General features: G+C 47.7%; 1 protein-coding gene across 1 annotated transcript in view; it reads left to right on the forward strand.

The window, feature by feature from the left end:
* ACSS1 (acyl-CoA synthetase short chain family member 1) overlaps positions 1–14,455 on the forward strand; it is a gene marked incomplete at its 5' end in the record, with an annotated part of 38,636 nt that overhangs the window by 9,492 nt on the left and 14,689 nt on the right. The window contains 6 exons of the mRNA XM_082306644.1: positions 5,230–5,429; positions 6,928–7,103; positions 9,804–9,956; positions 11,667–11,814; positions 12,106–12,243; positions 12,825–12,917. Of these exons, the coding sequence (XP_082162770.1) occupies positions 5,230–5,429; positions 6,928–7,103; positions 9,804–9,956; positions 11,667–11,814; positions 12,106–12,243; positions 12,825–12,917 (908 nt within the window). The remainder of the gene's footprint in view (positions 1–5,229; positions 5,430–6,927; positions 7,104–9,803; positions 9,957–11,666; positions 11,815–12,105; positions 12,244–12,824; positions 12,918–14,455) is intronic.

Below are 14,455 nucleotides of genomic sequence, written 5' to 3' on the forward strand. Positions count from 1 at the left end.
GAAGTGATGCTGTGATAGCCGAGGAGATGCCTGCGTAAAGGGTGATGAGTCTCTAGAGAGAACAGTGTTAACTCTCAAAGTCTTGTTTATGGGCAAAAAGGAAGCACACCTTATACAGAGAGAGACAAGTGTTCATTCTTAGTATAATTGAACACTTAACGTTCTAATCTTATTAGTCGAGATCTAATTATTACAGAAAAAGAAAGAAAGAGGTCCTGTTTGTTACCACTGACACCACTTTTGTCCAGCATCAGGCCCACATTTCTTTTACTGGTTGTTCACAGCATGGGGCCGCCAGTGCCAGCCTGTGCTCCATCTCTTGTCATCCCACGCCCATTCTCCTTCATGCCACGTCCCGTGCCTCCACTTATCAAGGCCTCTTATCATACCAGGCCTGTATTTCTTTAGACTACCTCATTATATTAGAGTTGTAAACCACAATGGTAGCTTAAAAAGATAAAGAAGCATAAAAAAAAAAAAAATAGCCATGGTTACCTGGTCAATTAGAAGAATTGCTGTTGCAGCTAAACCAGGTGAAACAAGGCTGCAGGGAGGTCAAGAAGAGCTCAGACAGAGCAAGCATCACAAGCTGCATTCCTGAGACCTTGCAAACTCGGTGCGAAGCCTGTGGCATGTGGCTTGCCATGGCAGTACGGGGCTGCAGGGAAACCACAGGAGCAGACAGCTCTGTCCTTGAAAGGAGATGGTTTTCCAGCAGGTTGTGACATGAAGCAGCTACATGAAGGGCTTGCTCCAAAGCTGACAGAAATCAGCAGGCTGCGGGTCAGGAGAGCAAACCCAAGAGCAGCTCTGGGACGGGGTGGTCATTACGAACGTGGAGGGAGGGATTTATGTGCAACCCAGCCTCTCCCTGCTCACATTCCCTGCTGGCATAGGGGGGGAGCTGTCTCTCTGCAGAGATCTTGTGCATGGTGTTTAAAGCCTGTCAGCGTGTCACCTGCACCGTGAGCAGGCATGTCACTGGGTTAAGACAGTGCTTCCCTCTGGTTTTGGAGGTGCAGGATTGGGATGGGTAAATTCACGTGAAATCCATGTTCAGCAGCTCTGACCCTCACACCTGCAGTGTGTGAAGGGGTTGGACTTGTCCACATTTTTAGTTGAAAGATAACATTTTCCAAAAGTAAGTCCAGAATCTCTTCCATGTGTCATAATTTTTCACCTTCCCTGCCTATGTTCATTAACGTGCCTACCGTCTCCCTGGCTTGCTTTGTTTTAAAAGCACATACTGTTCTTCCTCCTGTGCAAACAGCCTCGCCTCCTGGGTCTGACTGGTTGCTCCTTCCCCATTTCTCAGTTCCACCCTGATACTTTACCCACTGTAGTGGTGTTCTGCTGCCCACTTTGCTCTCTTATGTGCTCTCAGCTCTTAGGATCTGCTTTTGCAGAGGATCTGCAGGCTGTTGCGCCATGAACTGACGTTGCAGTTTCTCGGCTGTCTCTGTCCAGAGGGGCTGGGCGCTTCCTTTCGTTGTGGCACATTGCCTTCTCCTGCAGTGGCTCTGCTGAGATCCTCCTGTTGTCTGCCCGGCTTGCGCGCAGGGAGCCAGGTGCCCCGGGACCCTCTGGGTGCCCTGTGGCTTCGTTGGTCTCCGGTGGTTGTCCTGCCTGCTTCTGGTGAGCGCGGTGCCCCGCTCCACACCGTCTGCTTGGGTGGCTGCACTGAAATCTTTTGGAGTGCACGCAGGCAGCAGTGCTGCGAGCATCTCTTGCGATTTTGCCTTTCTCCTCCTTCTTGTGGTTTGCAGAAGCAGCGCATACCTGATCCGAGCCTCTGGCCTCCCTCTGTCCTTCACTGGCAATGGCTGAGCCCTTTCAGGGTAGATGTTTTCACTTCTCAGCCTCTCCTTCCTCTCCCCTTCCTCTGTACCCCATGTTTCAGTGCAGGCAGAAGCTAAGTGAAGATGCCTTCTTTTGCACTGTCTCACTGGCTCCAGAGTGACGGCATCTAGCTCTGTTCAGCATCTGATGTATGTTTTCAGTAGATGTGTCTTGCTACCAACGCACCTCCTGGGTGTAGATAGGAGGCAGATCCTTCCCTGTGCACAGCCCGCTGGCATTCCATGGCATTGCCCCTGTGCCAAGGGTGGGACAGTGCTGGGCCCGAGGCCAGAATTGCCCTTGGCTCTTCTAACCTTGTGTGATGAAGGGACCGCAGCGTCAAGCTTGGCAGCAGCAGCGGGTGGGGAGGGTGACGGCCGTGGTTTCCTCCCGCTCAGTTCGGTTAGGTCTGTCCCACCCAGTGCTGCAGGTCAGCGACCCTGCACGGTGCTTGTTCCACCCTGAGACGTGTCCAGGTTAAGTACTGGAAATGTGTAACCTGCTGGCATGTACTAATTGCCTGCCTGTTAGATAGCAAAACGTGTGTGAAAGGAGTGGGGGAGTCAAGGGAAGGATTCCCGATGCAGCATTTCTGCTAACTCCCTTTCTTGAACTGAAGGGGAAGTCTGAGTTGCTGCTACAGGAGCCAGAAGACACACCTGATGCCCAGGGATTTGTGGATTTCTTTGTTGGAGTTCTTGGATTCACCTCTTTTTGCCTTTGTGTCCGTTCCCCTATGTGCTGCACCGCCAAGGGACCTCCAAGGCCTTCCTATCTCGGCCTTTCAGAGCACAAAGGAGAAGGCAAAGCGAATAGATCCAAGGGTAAAGACTTGGTCCTTATTGTCTGTCAGCTGGCTCACACACTCTCATTAAGGAAATGTTAAATTAGGGTTAATCATAAAAAAACCAATGAGAGCTTATGCCATCATGGTGACTGAGTCCTGAATAAGCAAGCGAACCATGGAGTTGCTCAGAAAGGACGCCCTAGCCAGGGCTTATCTGGCATTTCTGTTCAGGAGAAAGAGGCTGCCGCTCTGAAAGCACTTGGGTATTTTCCATTGCAGATAAGTGGTTTTTATTTTGCTTTCTCACAACTGCCTGTGTGGGGCTTGTTTCACTTCCTGTGCTCTGCAGTTGAGCAGCTCAGTTTTGTTTTGGTTCTTTAACATCTATCCACATTGAGATTTTTCCTCTAATGCAGCATTGGATGATTTCTGGACCAGAGAATGTGACCTTTTAGGACAAGGCACAAAAACAAACCTTGGGTGGGAATTCATTATTGCACGGAGTCACTCAGTTCATGAACTTAGTAAAAGTAAGCAAAGTACTACCTCTAATAGACTGTGCACTTACGTAGATAGCAGGAACGTGCACAGTCCTGAAGCACTTGGGAAGAAGTATCGAATGTTGTGCGTTAGAGTTTCGGCTGATCTCTGGCTGTAAGGGATTAGGAGGAAGTTGAGGCCGGGCTAAAGCCACTACGTATCTGCTTTCTGTGCGGCCGCGGTCTCTCTGCGGCGGCAGCTCTTGTCAGCTGCTGCCAGGGAGCAGGCACCGAGCACATCTGGCCGCCTCTGTGTTCCTGTGCTTCAGGAGTGGTCTATTCACTTCATGCTGCAGGAATAGTCTTAAAATAACTAACATAAAGTGCTGTGGCTGGGATTTGAGTCTCATTTTCCTTATCTTCCAAAAGATGGCAGGGAGGTGGTATCCCTCCAGCCATCACTGTATCTGTCTTCATGCTTTATGGCTGTGTTGCTTCACTACCCTCACAGTGCAGATGGAGTTTTATCCTAAAGGAATAATATGTCAAGTTATTCTCAGCCCATGGTTTTGTTAGGACGTTTCCAAAGTGGAGCACTTGGGGTTTGCCTATTTCCAACTTGCATTGGTTTAAAAAAAGAAACAAAATAATTTTTGATGGACCAGAAACAACATTTCATTTTCTTTTCAGCTTAGCCACCAGCTGAAAACTGATTTTGCTTGCTTGTTTTTCACAGCTATGGCCAGTTCTGTGAGATAAGGGTACATTGGTAGATTCATGCTTTACAGCTTGTTATAGTATGCAGACACCCAAAATTCATATGTTCGTTAACAGTTTTTGGGAGTCCCTGGTGGTGTAGCTTACAGACCCACAAGCGCTCATAGAGGACAGGTTGAAGGTGAGTGTGCTAGGGAGTAGAAGATACCTCTCCCCTCTGGGCCTCAGTACTCAGCGAGTTTTTGAACCCAGAGGACAGTTTTCATTCCTGGTGGACTCCGCGAGCCTTCTCCTCTGAGCTGATGGTTGGCACCAGTAAAGTAGAAGGCTCTGCTGCCCCCCATGAGAGTCACCTCCTTCTTTGGCGTGAGACCACCCCTCACCTGACGCAGTTATCTGTCTTCTTCTCGCAGCCCTTCCACTGCAGGCACACAGAGCTGTTCAGTTCATGACGGCATCTTCATCCCAGGCACGCCTGCAATCGTGTTATCCCCCATGCAGGCATCAGAAAAAGTGTACATGGAAGTCTTTGGCCACAAACTGCTTTTTTGTTCCTTTGAGGAGCGTTTCTGCTATTAAGTCAGCATGTCGCAGCGGCAGGCCCTGTGAAAAGAGCCTTTGTTCCTGTTCTCTGTGTTCCCAAGTTTCTCTGTGCGAGAGCGGCTGTGGTTTTACCCCGGTGAGACCAGTATCTCCGTTCTGTGAGGCCGTTTCACTCTGCGGTGCGGCCGAGTGAAGTGACAACAGAGGAGTTCGGGCTGCAGGTGATGCAGCTTTCATGAGAGTCTTGCAAAATCTGCCACTCACACAAGTATCATGGGACCTAATTTCAATTTTCCTTTGCTTCCTTATGCATGCAAATGTGTTTGTTTACCCTTGCAATTTAAAGAGAAACTACTAGTTATGAAGCACTTCCAGCAGTTTCCCAACATAAACATTGCTGGGAGTCTTTGGACAACAGCTTCCATTTTGTCTTGTGTTTATCCCACACGTGTTCCCAGTAGCTTCTGACTGAGCCTTGTAGGTAAAAAAGGCATCAAGGATGGCTAAAATGGACACCGACTTCTGGAGGCAGCAGGACAGCCACTGGCTTGCTGGCTGCTCTACCCACGCCAGAGCCTGGCAGCTCTGGGCAGCGCCTGCAGCTCTCGCTCGCTCGTCCTTCTGCAGCAAGAGTGGCTCCCTGCCCCCCTTTTCTTCTCTCCCTGGCGTCAGGAGCAGTCTGGCCCTCACCACACCCCAGGCCACCCTTCTTTAAGATGCAAAAGCTGGTGGGCCCTGTACTGCTGAGAGGACAAGGTCCAGAGGTGATCGTGATGCCTCGCTCGGTTCAAGTTCATCCTTTTTTTGCGCCCCCGTGTAAAACAGGTTGTGCGGTCCCATGACAACGTTGCTTCTGTGCCACAGGGAACTTCTGGATCTGACTTGCCGTCTTGCCAACACCCTGAAGAAATATGGGATACAGAAAGGGGACAAGGTGGCCATCTATATGTCCGTGTCTCCCTTGTCTGTGGCAGCCATGCTGGCTTGCGCCAGGATTGGTGCTGTTCACACCGTGATCTTCGCTGGATTCAGCGCGGAGTCCTTAGCTGGGAGGATCATGGACTGTAAGTAGATGTAGACCGGGGAACAAACCCCTCTGGACAGTGCTCCAAGACATATTCCAATTTTATTTTCTTGGCAGAAAGAGAAAAGGTTCATTCTCAGCTGGTGGGACAGTTCACTCTCCTTTGCAAAGTATCGTGAAGAGCCTTTTCCTTAGTGGCAGATGCAGTATCCTCTAGCCTTAAAATACTTTATAAATTGCTTAACATTCAGTCTGTGCTGGATTACTGCCAGACAGCAGTGAAGCTGGAGGGAAAACCAGAGCTTAGGAATGGGGCCCGATTTGTTCTTTTGCAGTATAATCGCAGTGTTTCTTTGATACTCCTGCACAGTGCTAATTCTGCAGTCTTGATTGTGATACTGTGATTTATGCATAGCACTGGAAGTGTTGGCAGCCTGCCCCTGCTCTGTTAGCCATTGTACCAACAGACAGAGCTGTTCTTAGCCCAAAGCACTTGTAGAGTGATTAGGTAAAAAGCAATGCTAAAAATACCAGCAGAAGAGCAAAATAGCAAGTGGCTCATGTCCTAGCAGTCACATCAGTTTCTTTATGGCTAGTGTGAGGGAATAAGTCTTACAGCAATTTTCACGCTTTTCTCCCCTCTTTTAGTAGAGTTTAGTAGAGTTTAGTAGAGTTAATCTATAGAGAGCAAGTATGTGTTTTAGTTATCCGTCACTTTAAGCCGCTTGTGTGGAGGTGATGGGCTAAAGAGCCATTTCTCTGCAGCCACAGCTCTCTAATAATGTAGTGCGGTACAATCTGAAGTGCTCTGCCAGAGCGCTGCTGTGTGCTGTGTCTTCCAGGAGGTTTCCCCTCAAGGTACGGGTGAGTTTCAGAAGGCTGCAGGTATCTCAGAGCAGGGTAACGCCTCCGAGAGGCTGCTGAGTTTGGTGCTGCTCACTTCAGTTTGCAACGGGGACTTAGGTGCAGCCCCAGAGAGAGGATGAGAGGGGGCAAAGGTGCTCGTTCACTAAGGTTGTCGGAGGCCTTGCGCTGGTTTTAGTGCGTGAGCTGTTAGGCTAAAGCAGCAGTATTCCCTATAACGCAAGTAACTGGGAAGAAACAGTTCTGCATGTCAGCTTTGCTAGGCAGGAATGGAGGCATTTCAATTGCAGTGAGTGATACTTTGGGAAAGACTTTCTCATGATTGTGGTAGGCTTTGGAGTGGACTGGTGGGGAGAAGGTAGAATAGCTACCATTGGAGTGTTTTAGGAAGATTGGACTGACAGCTGTCAGAAACGGTTTAGCTGGAGCGGACCCTGCCTTGGGGTGGGGGAGATGGACTAGATAACCTATGGAGGTTCCAGCTACCCCTAATCTCTGTGGGTCTCAGGCTTTAAAGTGTTTTCGTCAGTGATACTGACTGTTTTTGATCGATAGAAGTTCTGAGTATTTGTCACCCATGTTGTCCTATACATCAACCCTCAAAGAAATGAAAGCAGGGTGCACATACTAGCCTGGAAGACAGGCTGGTATGTCTGCTAACTTTTTCTTTTTAGCTGGATGCAAAGCAGTTATCACCTACAACCAGGGAGTCAGGGGAGGCCGAATCATAGAGCTGAAGATGACTGTAGATGAAGCTGTGAAGAACTGTCCAAGCATCAAACACGTCTTTGTGGCTCAGAGGACAGATAACAAAGTCCGGATGGGTGACCGTGATATTCCCCTTGAAGAGGTATGTTGGTGTTGGTAAACCTTGCCTGTTTCCCCTAATATTTCTTGAAGTATGTGATGTTTACTGTGCTGGGGGAGAGAAATACGGTGCACTAATAAACGCACGGACCAGCTAACACAGACATCTCCGAGAGACCTGATGCAGAGCTGTTCAGAACACGTGTGTGAGAGTCTTGCTGAATGTGTAGATCATGCACACTCTGGTATTTGGCTTTGGTCTTTGATCTGCTGTAGGCTACGCTGGAAATCGGCAGCCAAGGAAGACGACATCAGGCAGCGTCCGTGCTTTCCTTGTGTATGTGTGCTGAGCTAAAAGCCTATGAAGCAGCCGCTGCACTGCAGCTTGGCACTGTAGTGTAGCCGCGCCGGACCTACCAGCGATGACTGGCCTTTATGCTGCCTCTGGAGCAGGTTTTCAGTGTGTGCTGCTATTCCTCTGCTGCCACAGTACCCCAGTGGGCTAATGGATACAGCTATGTTGCAGTGACAGTGTCTGTATGTCCCTGCGGTCACCTAGCTCTGCATACGCCCACTGGCACTCTGGAGAACTCCTTTTAGGTCTGAGTGTTGGCTAGATCACCTTTCTCTCCATCTGGGCCTTTTGGACCTGAGGTGCCCCTTGTGGCATCTGGATTGTCATCCTCAGATGGATTGCCTGTATTTGCAGTCTGCTAGGATTGTGAGTCGAAGCAGCTCAATCTGTGTCTGATTCATCTCAGCATGGGCAGGGGGTATGCCGCTCCATTTTATTAGTCTTGCAAACAGTGCTGAGATTTAAGGAATGAGTGTTTCCTGAGACCCAGAGTGCACTGATACCATTGCTGCTGCTGTTATACCGTGTTCAGGCACTCTGTTACGGTTTGTCATATGCACTCTGAGACTGGACGCTGTTGAAAGGCAGTGCAGAAATAATCAAATTCCTGGAGAGGCTTAATATAGCCTATGGGCAGTGTCCTGGTTACCCCAGGATGGGAGGACAGGGATGACTTGGGAATATTTAGAACCTGTGCTTCCTGGGGAAGAAAACAGCAGTTGTTTTAATGTGTTTAGCTGGTACACATGGAACTGCAGCCTAATACAGAAGTAGTTTTATCAGTTTGCCAGCAGCAGTAAACAGAAACTCCTCATTGTAATAATGCCTGGAAATCACCCGCCTGCAGCCAAGATAATTACTAAGGAGTCCCGGTGCTGGTCACATGAGATAGGAGCAACTACTAGGGTAAAGCTACAGGGAGAAGGCAGGTTTTACTCAGAAATTGTCTTACTCCTTCTTACTCCACCAAGCACATTCTGATGATTTTCCTTAGTCTGCAATCTGCCTGAGATGCTTTGGTGATCCAAGAGCTGAACTCAGCGCACTGTCAGTTGTAGGGTCTGAAACATAACAAGAATTAAACCATTAATGCTATTAACTCTGTCATTACTGATCTTTGCAGCAGTTGTGCTTTCCAGCTGTTGTGTGATGGCTTACTGCAAAATTTAAGCTCATGTTGTAATGGAGAACTCCATCTTACTTTCAAAAACTAGCAAATCAGCCTGAATTGGAAGTGCTGAAATATCACAATAAATACCTGAGATGAGCAGAGGTGCTGTAAGTCAGAGGCTAGGAATTACATCTGACCCTATCAACTCTTCATATTTTATTAAGCTTTGTTTGTCAGACACTTTTAAACAACTGGACCTGCTGTTCGTAGTGTTCACTTGTAAAGCGTGTTTGCAGTGTCTACTTGTAAAAAGGCAGTACCTAGAAATTCCTTCAAAGAGCCATCTAATAACCCTTGTAGGAATAATTATTCATCTAGGACAGTACAGAGCTTGAGAGAAGCAAGCCAGCTGTGCTTTTTTTGAAGCCATATGTTGAGCATCTGGAACACACAGTGATTATTGCAAGTTTGTACAAGGGTACGAAAAATGTTCAACCTCATCCTGAAAAATCTACAGTCTGGGCAGACAAGTCCTCTGCTGCTGCAAAGTTTGGTGACCACAAGCATCTCTTTTAAAGGACACTATTTCCCCTTCTTCTGCTGGACTGGGCACACAAGCTGGACCAAAAGTTTGCTCTGACCTAGTAGGACACTGCATCCTTCCCTCCCGTGGTTCTGACCCTGGGGTGAGGAGAGGATCTCACCCACCTGGCCAAACAGTGGAGTATGGGGAGAGTGACAGAGGCAGGAGAGTAAAGCACTCTCCTCCTCATGGGTAGAAGCCATTAGAATTTGAGGATCAAATGGACAGGACAGTCATCCACTGCTGGGGCCAGGGAAGGGAGATGAACGCACACTTTAACTGTAGCACTGCAGTTTTACAAGGAAAAGGAAGGTCCTGAACAGCATCCAGTCAGCCTTGCTGCTGCTGTCAAGTGTGGTTCATGTTCGCAGTCACACTTGGTTTTCTACCAAAGGCTTGAAATGTAAGCTATGACCTACCATTTTTCTCCTGAAATGTTATTTTACCTGGCCAATTCCCCTTGACTTCTGTGCCTAGCAGAGGTATTGGTGGAAAGGCTAGGTGCTATGTGTCCACAGGAACCTTTCCACTAGGTGAGCACAGAAAACCTATGATACATCCATGGACGTTTGTGAGGGGGCAACAGCAACAGTGGTTCTTGTCTCTGGACGCTGCTGACATGCTTACAGATGGAGTATTGATTGGCTCCGTATGGGCAAAATCTTTCTGTCATTACCACCTTTTTTTTCCTTAGGAGATGGCCAAGGCAGCTTCTGTATGCACTCCAGAGAGCATGGACAGCGAAGACATGCTTTTCATGCTGTATACCTCGGGCAGCACTGGGAAACCCAAAGGAATCGTTCACACCCAGGCTGGATACCTTCTGTACGCTGCTATCACGCACAAGGTAACTTGGCTGCATCCTCTGGGAAAGGTTCACTTGCCTTCCGCCAGTACTAACGAGAGGGACTTGGACTGGTGAGGGGTGCTGTATTCTGTGTTCGCTGCCCAATTGGCTTATTGGGTGTAAACAAACTGAAAAATGTCTGAGAACATGTAATTAATCTTCAAGATTTGTTCCTGGGGAATATAATACTATGCAAACCAGAGCCTAGAGTTATGAAAGGAAGGAAACTGCAGCACTGCTACTTTTGCATTTAAAATGTGCTAGTGTTCCAGGCCAAAATTTGCGGACATTAAAGTGATGCAGCTGAGGAGATTCTGGTAAGTATCTTAGTGACATTGGTAGTGTGGAAATTCCTGTAGTATTTTGCAGTGGGATGCTGGCCTTTTTTATTTCATAGAGGATCTGGACTCTTAAAACAACCTCTTTGCATAGCACTTGTTGTCTGAAGATGAAAAATTACATTCATGCTCTGTGGTTGCACCTTTGCGCTGCTTTTCTATGTGATCTAGGCTAAATGTTTTAACACCCCTTTTCATGAAAAAAAAAAAAAGTCAAGGCACTGCTGCTTGAAGCTTCTGGTCTGAGCTCTGCGTATGAAAAGGTAACAGTGAAATGTGGAGAGGATTGTGGTGAAAGATCTCCATCTGGCTTTAGTGGTATCACCCTGTTTGTAATCACATACAATTCAGGCAGAGGTTTTCTTTCTTTAGGCTGACACAGTTGAATTTTTAGAAGAATTGAATGTGCAAGTGTCAGACTTCTCTGCATGAAGGATATTTGTTATGTCAGCTTTTCTAAGTGACAGTGTAATCTCCAAGGCATCTCTTTCTTAGTCCAGAAGGTAGATCCTGCACCCTGGTGCAGGCATGCAGGGAGGCACTGTATGCAGCTGGGGTCCCTTCAGAGGTACTTCAGAGCCTGAGAGGGAAAGGCACTTGCAAAAGGTGAGAATTGGCCCTCCTAGGTAGAGGGATCAGCTGACCTGTGTGGCCTCTGTGGTCTTTGCACACTCATGTGTGACACTCTTGTCACACACTCATGGGATTTTCTTTTAGTTCTGATCCACTTTCTTTCATTTAAAACGTAAAGCTGACTCTGCCTTATGAGTCAGGACCTCTTCACCATACAGTAGAGCAGTTAGATTTACAGTGGGAAGCATTTTCCATAACCAAGACAAGATAATGAGTTCTCCAAGATTTTTATCTTGAATTTGATGAGCAGGGAGAGGGGAGCATCTGGAAAGCGATACACTGATAGAGAAGCTGCACAGCTAAGAACGGTTCTCAGAAAACATTTCACAGGCACATACCAGATTCTCATGGAAACCTGTTCATATTTGTGAGAGGTCTGAGCCTCCGAGGCCCTGAAGATAAGGGTCAGCTCTCCCACGTGAACTGCTTGGAGTAGGCAACCTTAGGTATCCAGGGCTTTGATTGTAAGCTTTATTGCTCCAGTCTGAGGAGCTGCTGGTACAGCCATGCGCCCTGTATGTTTGCAAAAGCAGTCAGGAGCCTGGAAGCCCTGGTACTGGTCCCTCTGACTTGCTTCCTCGCCTTGGGCTGGCCGTTGTGTTGCCGTGTCCTACGTGCCTGGCTCCACTCGCCCTGTGCGCTCTCTTGCTCCCGCTTGGATGTCCAGTCCAGCACCTTACCTTTAAGCTCTTTGCGCCTGCCAACAGAAAGTCAGCTGGCCTTACATTTATCTTTGCAGTATGTATTTGACTACCAGCAAGGCGATGTTTTTGGCTGTGTGGCTGACATTGGCTGGATCACGGGACATAGCTATGTTGTGTATGGACCACTCTGCAATGGAGCCACCTCTGTCCTGTTTGAAAGCACTCCAGTGTACCCTGACCCAGGTGAGGAAGTGGTGGGCAAAGGTTTGGCTAGACATGGCAGTGTGACAAAGGAGATTTAGAAACCTGTCCGGTGTGACCTGCCTGCTCAAGGGAGGTAAGCTCCATTTGGAACACGTGTCTACAACATTCAGGATCATCTGTGCATCCAGGGTGGAAAAAAAAAATTGCCATTGGTTTTCGTCTGCACTCAGAGTAGTCACAGCTTTAGCTTTGGCTGTTAACCTTCCTGCTGAGCATTTGCAGTGGTAGGTCAGTGCTAGACAGATAAAAAGCCTGTTTGTGATCTTGCAGGTCGTTACTGGGAAGTGGTACAAAGGTTGAAAATTAATCAGTTTTATGGAGCACCTACGGCTATACGCTTGCTGCTGAATTATGGAGAAGAGTGGGTGAAGAAATACGACAGATCTTCCTTGAAGACCTTGGGATCAGGTAAGGGGTATGAAATCTTCTTCTGAAAAAGACAGGGGGTTCTAGCTGGTGAAATGAAGGTACCAGAGGAGCTTGGCTGACCAGACGGGATGTGGTTAAAAATAGGTGATAAAGCAGGCTCCCTGTCTGGCTTTTCAGATATTTTCTCAGCAGAAAGAGAAACAAATTGAAGTTGGGGCTATTGAACCTTACTGTGATTGCCTGTTTCCTAGCTTATTTTGCAGGATTGCAGTCTTTGCTAAAAAGATTTATCCAGTGGTATATGACACCACTTTGACTTTTACTGGCTTAGGAGACCCAAGCAGCATTTTCCTGCATTATTTAGAATTCTTGAGGTTCTTATACATGACCTGCATTGATTAGTTGCTTTCAGTGATATTTATTGCTTGCTTTTTGGTCTTTCTGGAAAACGTCAGTCCTCAGTTACATGAGTGCATTGCAGTCCTTTGCACATCCCAGCAAAAATGCTGTAAGCATTCTGCTGGAAGATCATGCATTCAGCGTGTGGTGCACCAAAAGGGAGAATGAACTGCCTGCAACCCCCTGAGTCTCAGGCTGCGTCCTTTCTTATTTTGGTCTAGTGGGAGAGCCCATCAACCACGAAGCTTGGCAGTGGTTCTACCACGTGGTGGGAGAAGGACGCTGCACCCTCGTGGACACGTGGTGGCAGACAGGTAAAAGGCATCCTTTGGGGAGCGTGGAGGGCCCTGACTGTTGACAGGTTGCTGGTGGGTAGAGAAGAATTAATACATTTCAATTTGATCCAACAAGTCTGTCAAAAAAAAACTTCTGGCATTTTGATCAGCTTTTGAAAGTCACTGGGGAGTTTCAGCCCGTAATAGCAATGTAACAGCATATAAAAGCAATACCAATGTTGTTGGTATTGCTTTTTTTCTTTTCCCCTCTAAGTGTTCTTTGATATTTTGAATGCTGGAAAATCTCAATTGGTTCTAGAAACAGGAGGCAGAGATTGAATTTCTGGGCAAAGCTAGGAGTAGGCAGCTTGAATTGGAAACCTCATTTTCAATTATTTATCCAACTCTACTGACCTTGATATGGTCTTATCATGAAAAGGCATTTACAGCTCCATATAGCCACAATCTGTACATAGGTGTGCTTTGTTTTCCTTCCTGGGAATGATTAGAGGAGGATGAAAAACGAAGCTGTGTAGTTAAAGGGACCTAGTGCAACTGGTCTGGCAGATTGGAAAGGAGTGAGTGGAGGCTTGCTGGCTGTGCATCGGGTGGGCAGGGGACAGTGGGTGTCACCCAGCAGGGCTGCCTGGGAGCAGCTTCTCCCAGAAGCAGTATGCCATAGTTGCTTTGGCCCTGGACCTCTGATGCCTCAAAAAGGAGTGCGCTTCTGTTTTGGCAACATGCTTGGCCCAGCTGTGTGCATCACTTAAGGCTTGTTTTCCATTTACAACCTGCTGGACAGAGTGACTGGCTCTCATAGATCCCTGTCCAGCTGGAGCAGAGCTGATCCCTGCCTCCTGCCCTCCCTGGCCAGCAGCGAAGAGAGGCCACGGCGTTGCACTCTGGCTGGGGCTGTGCTGCCTGGCGGGGCCCTGCGCTTGAAGGAGTCCTGCAGCTCCTTCCCAGCCACCTCAGCATCAGGTCCTCTCTTCTGGGCACCAACATTCAAGAGTTGCTAAAGGTGTCTTGCAGTATGTCCTTCTCAAGTTGTGAACCACACAGTTTGCCATGGAGCCATGGACTTAAGGGACACAGCACAGCTGCTGGCATTCTGCCTCTGCTGAAAAAAAGCTGTCCCTACTCTTAAATGTCTAGCTGCCATTGGGCAGAATACTCATTCCCTTTCCAGTCAAGCTGCTCCTGATTTCATCCTTATTCCTGCTAGCAGGCTCTCTCTTCAGGATTCCTGTGGCCCATCTCAATGTGATGAATTAGCTTCTAGCACACAACCAAGTTCCATTTAATCCAGACCAGACTTGCAGGCTCTTTTTATTTTCAGATTTGAAATAAAACAAACTCAGAATTCAGAGCAACAATGTTAACTACTACCTACTTCGGTTACTGATCTCTTAAACCATCTGGGTTCTCACGTGCTGAGCAGAAGGAAAGCTGACTGGCTAGGTGCTATATACTTTCCTCCTCACTGCTCTGAAATAAAACACCATGGAGAAGCAGTGGATTACTGTATGGTGACAGAGTTGAGAAGAATCATTTTTTGCCCTAACGTTTTTTGGTTT

The sequence above is a fragment of the Platalea leucorodia genome, assembly GCF_965183815.1.
Source record: "Platalea leucorodia genome assembly, chromosome: 3".
Taxonomy (NCBI): Eukaryota; Metazoa; Chordata; class Aves; order Pelecaniformes; family Threskiornithidae; genus Platalea; species Platalea leucorodia.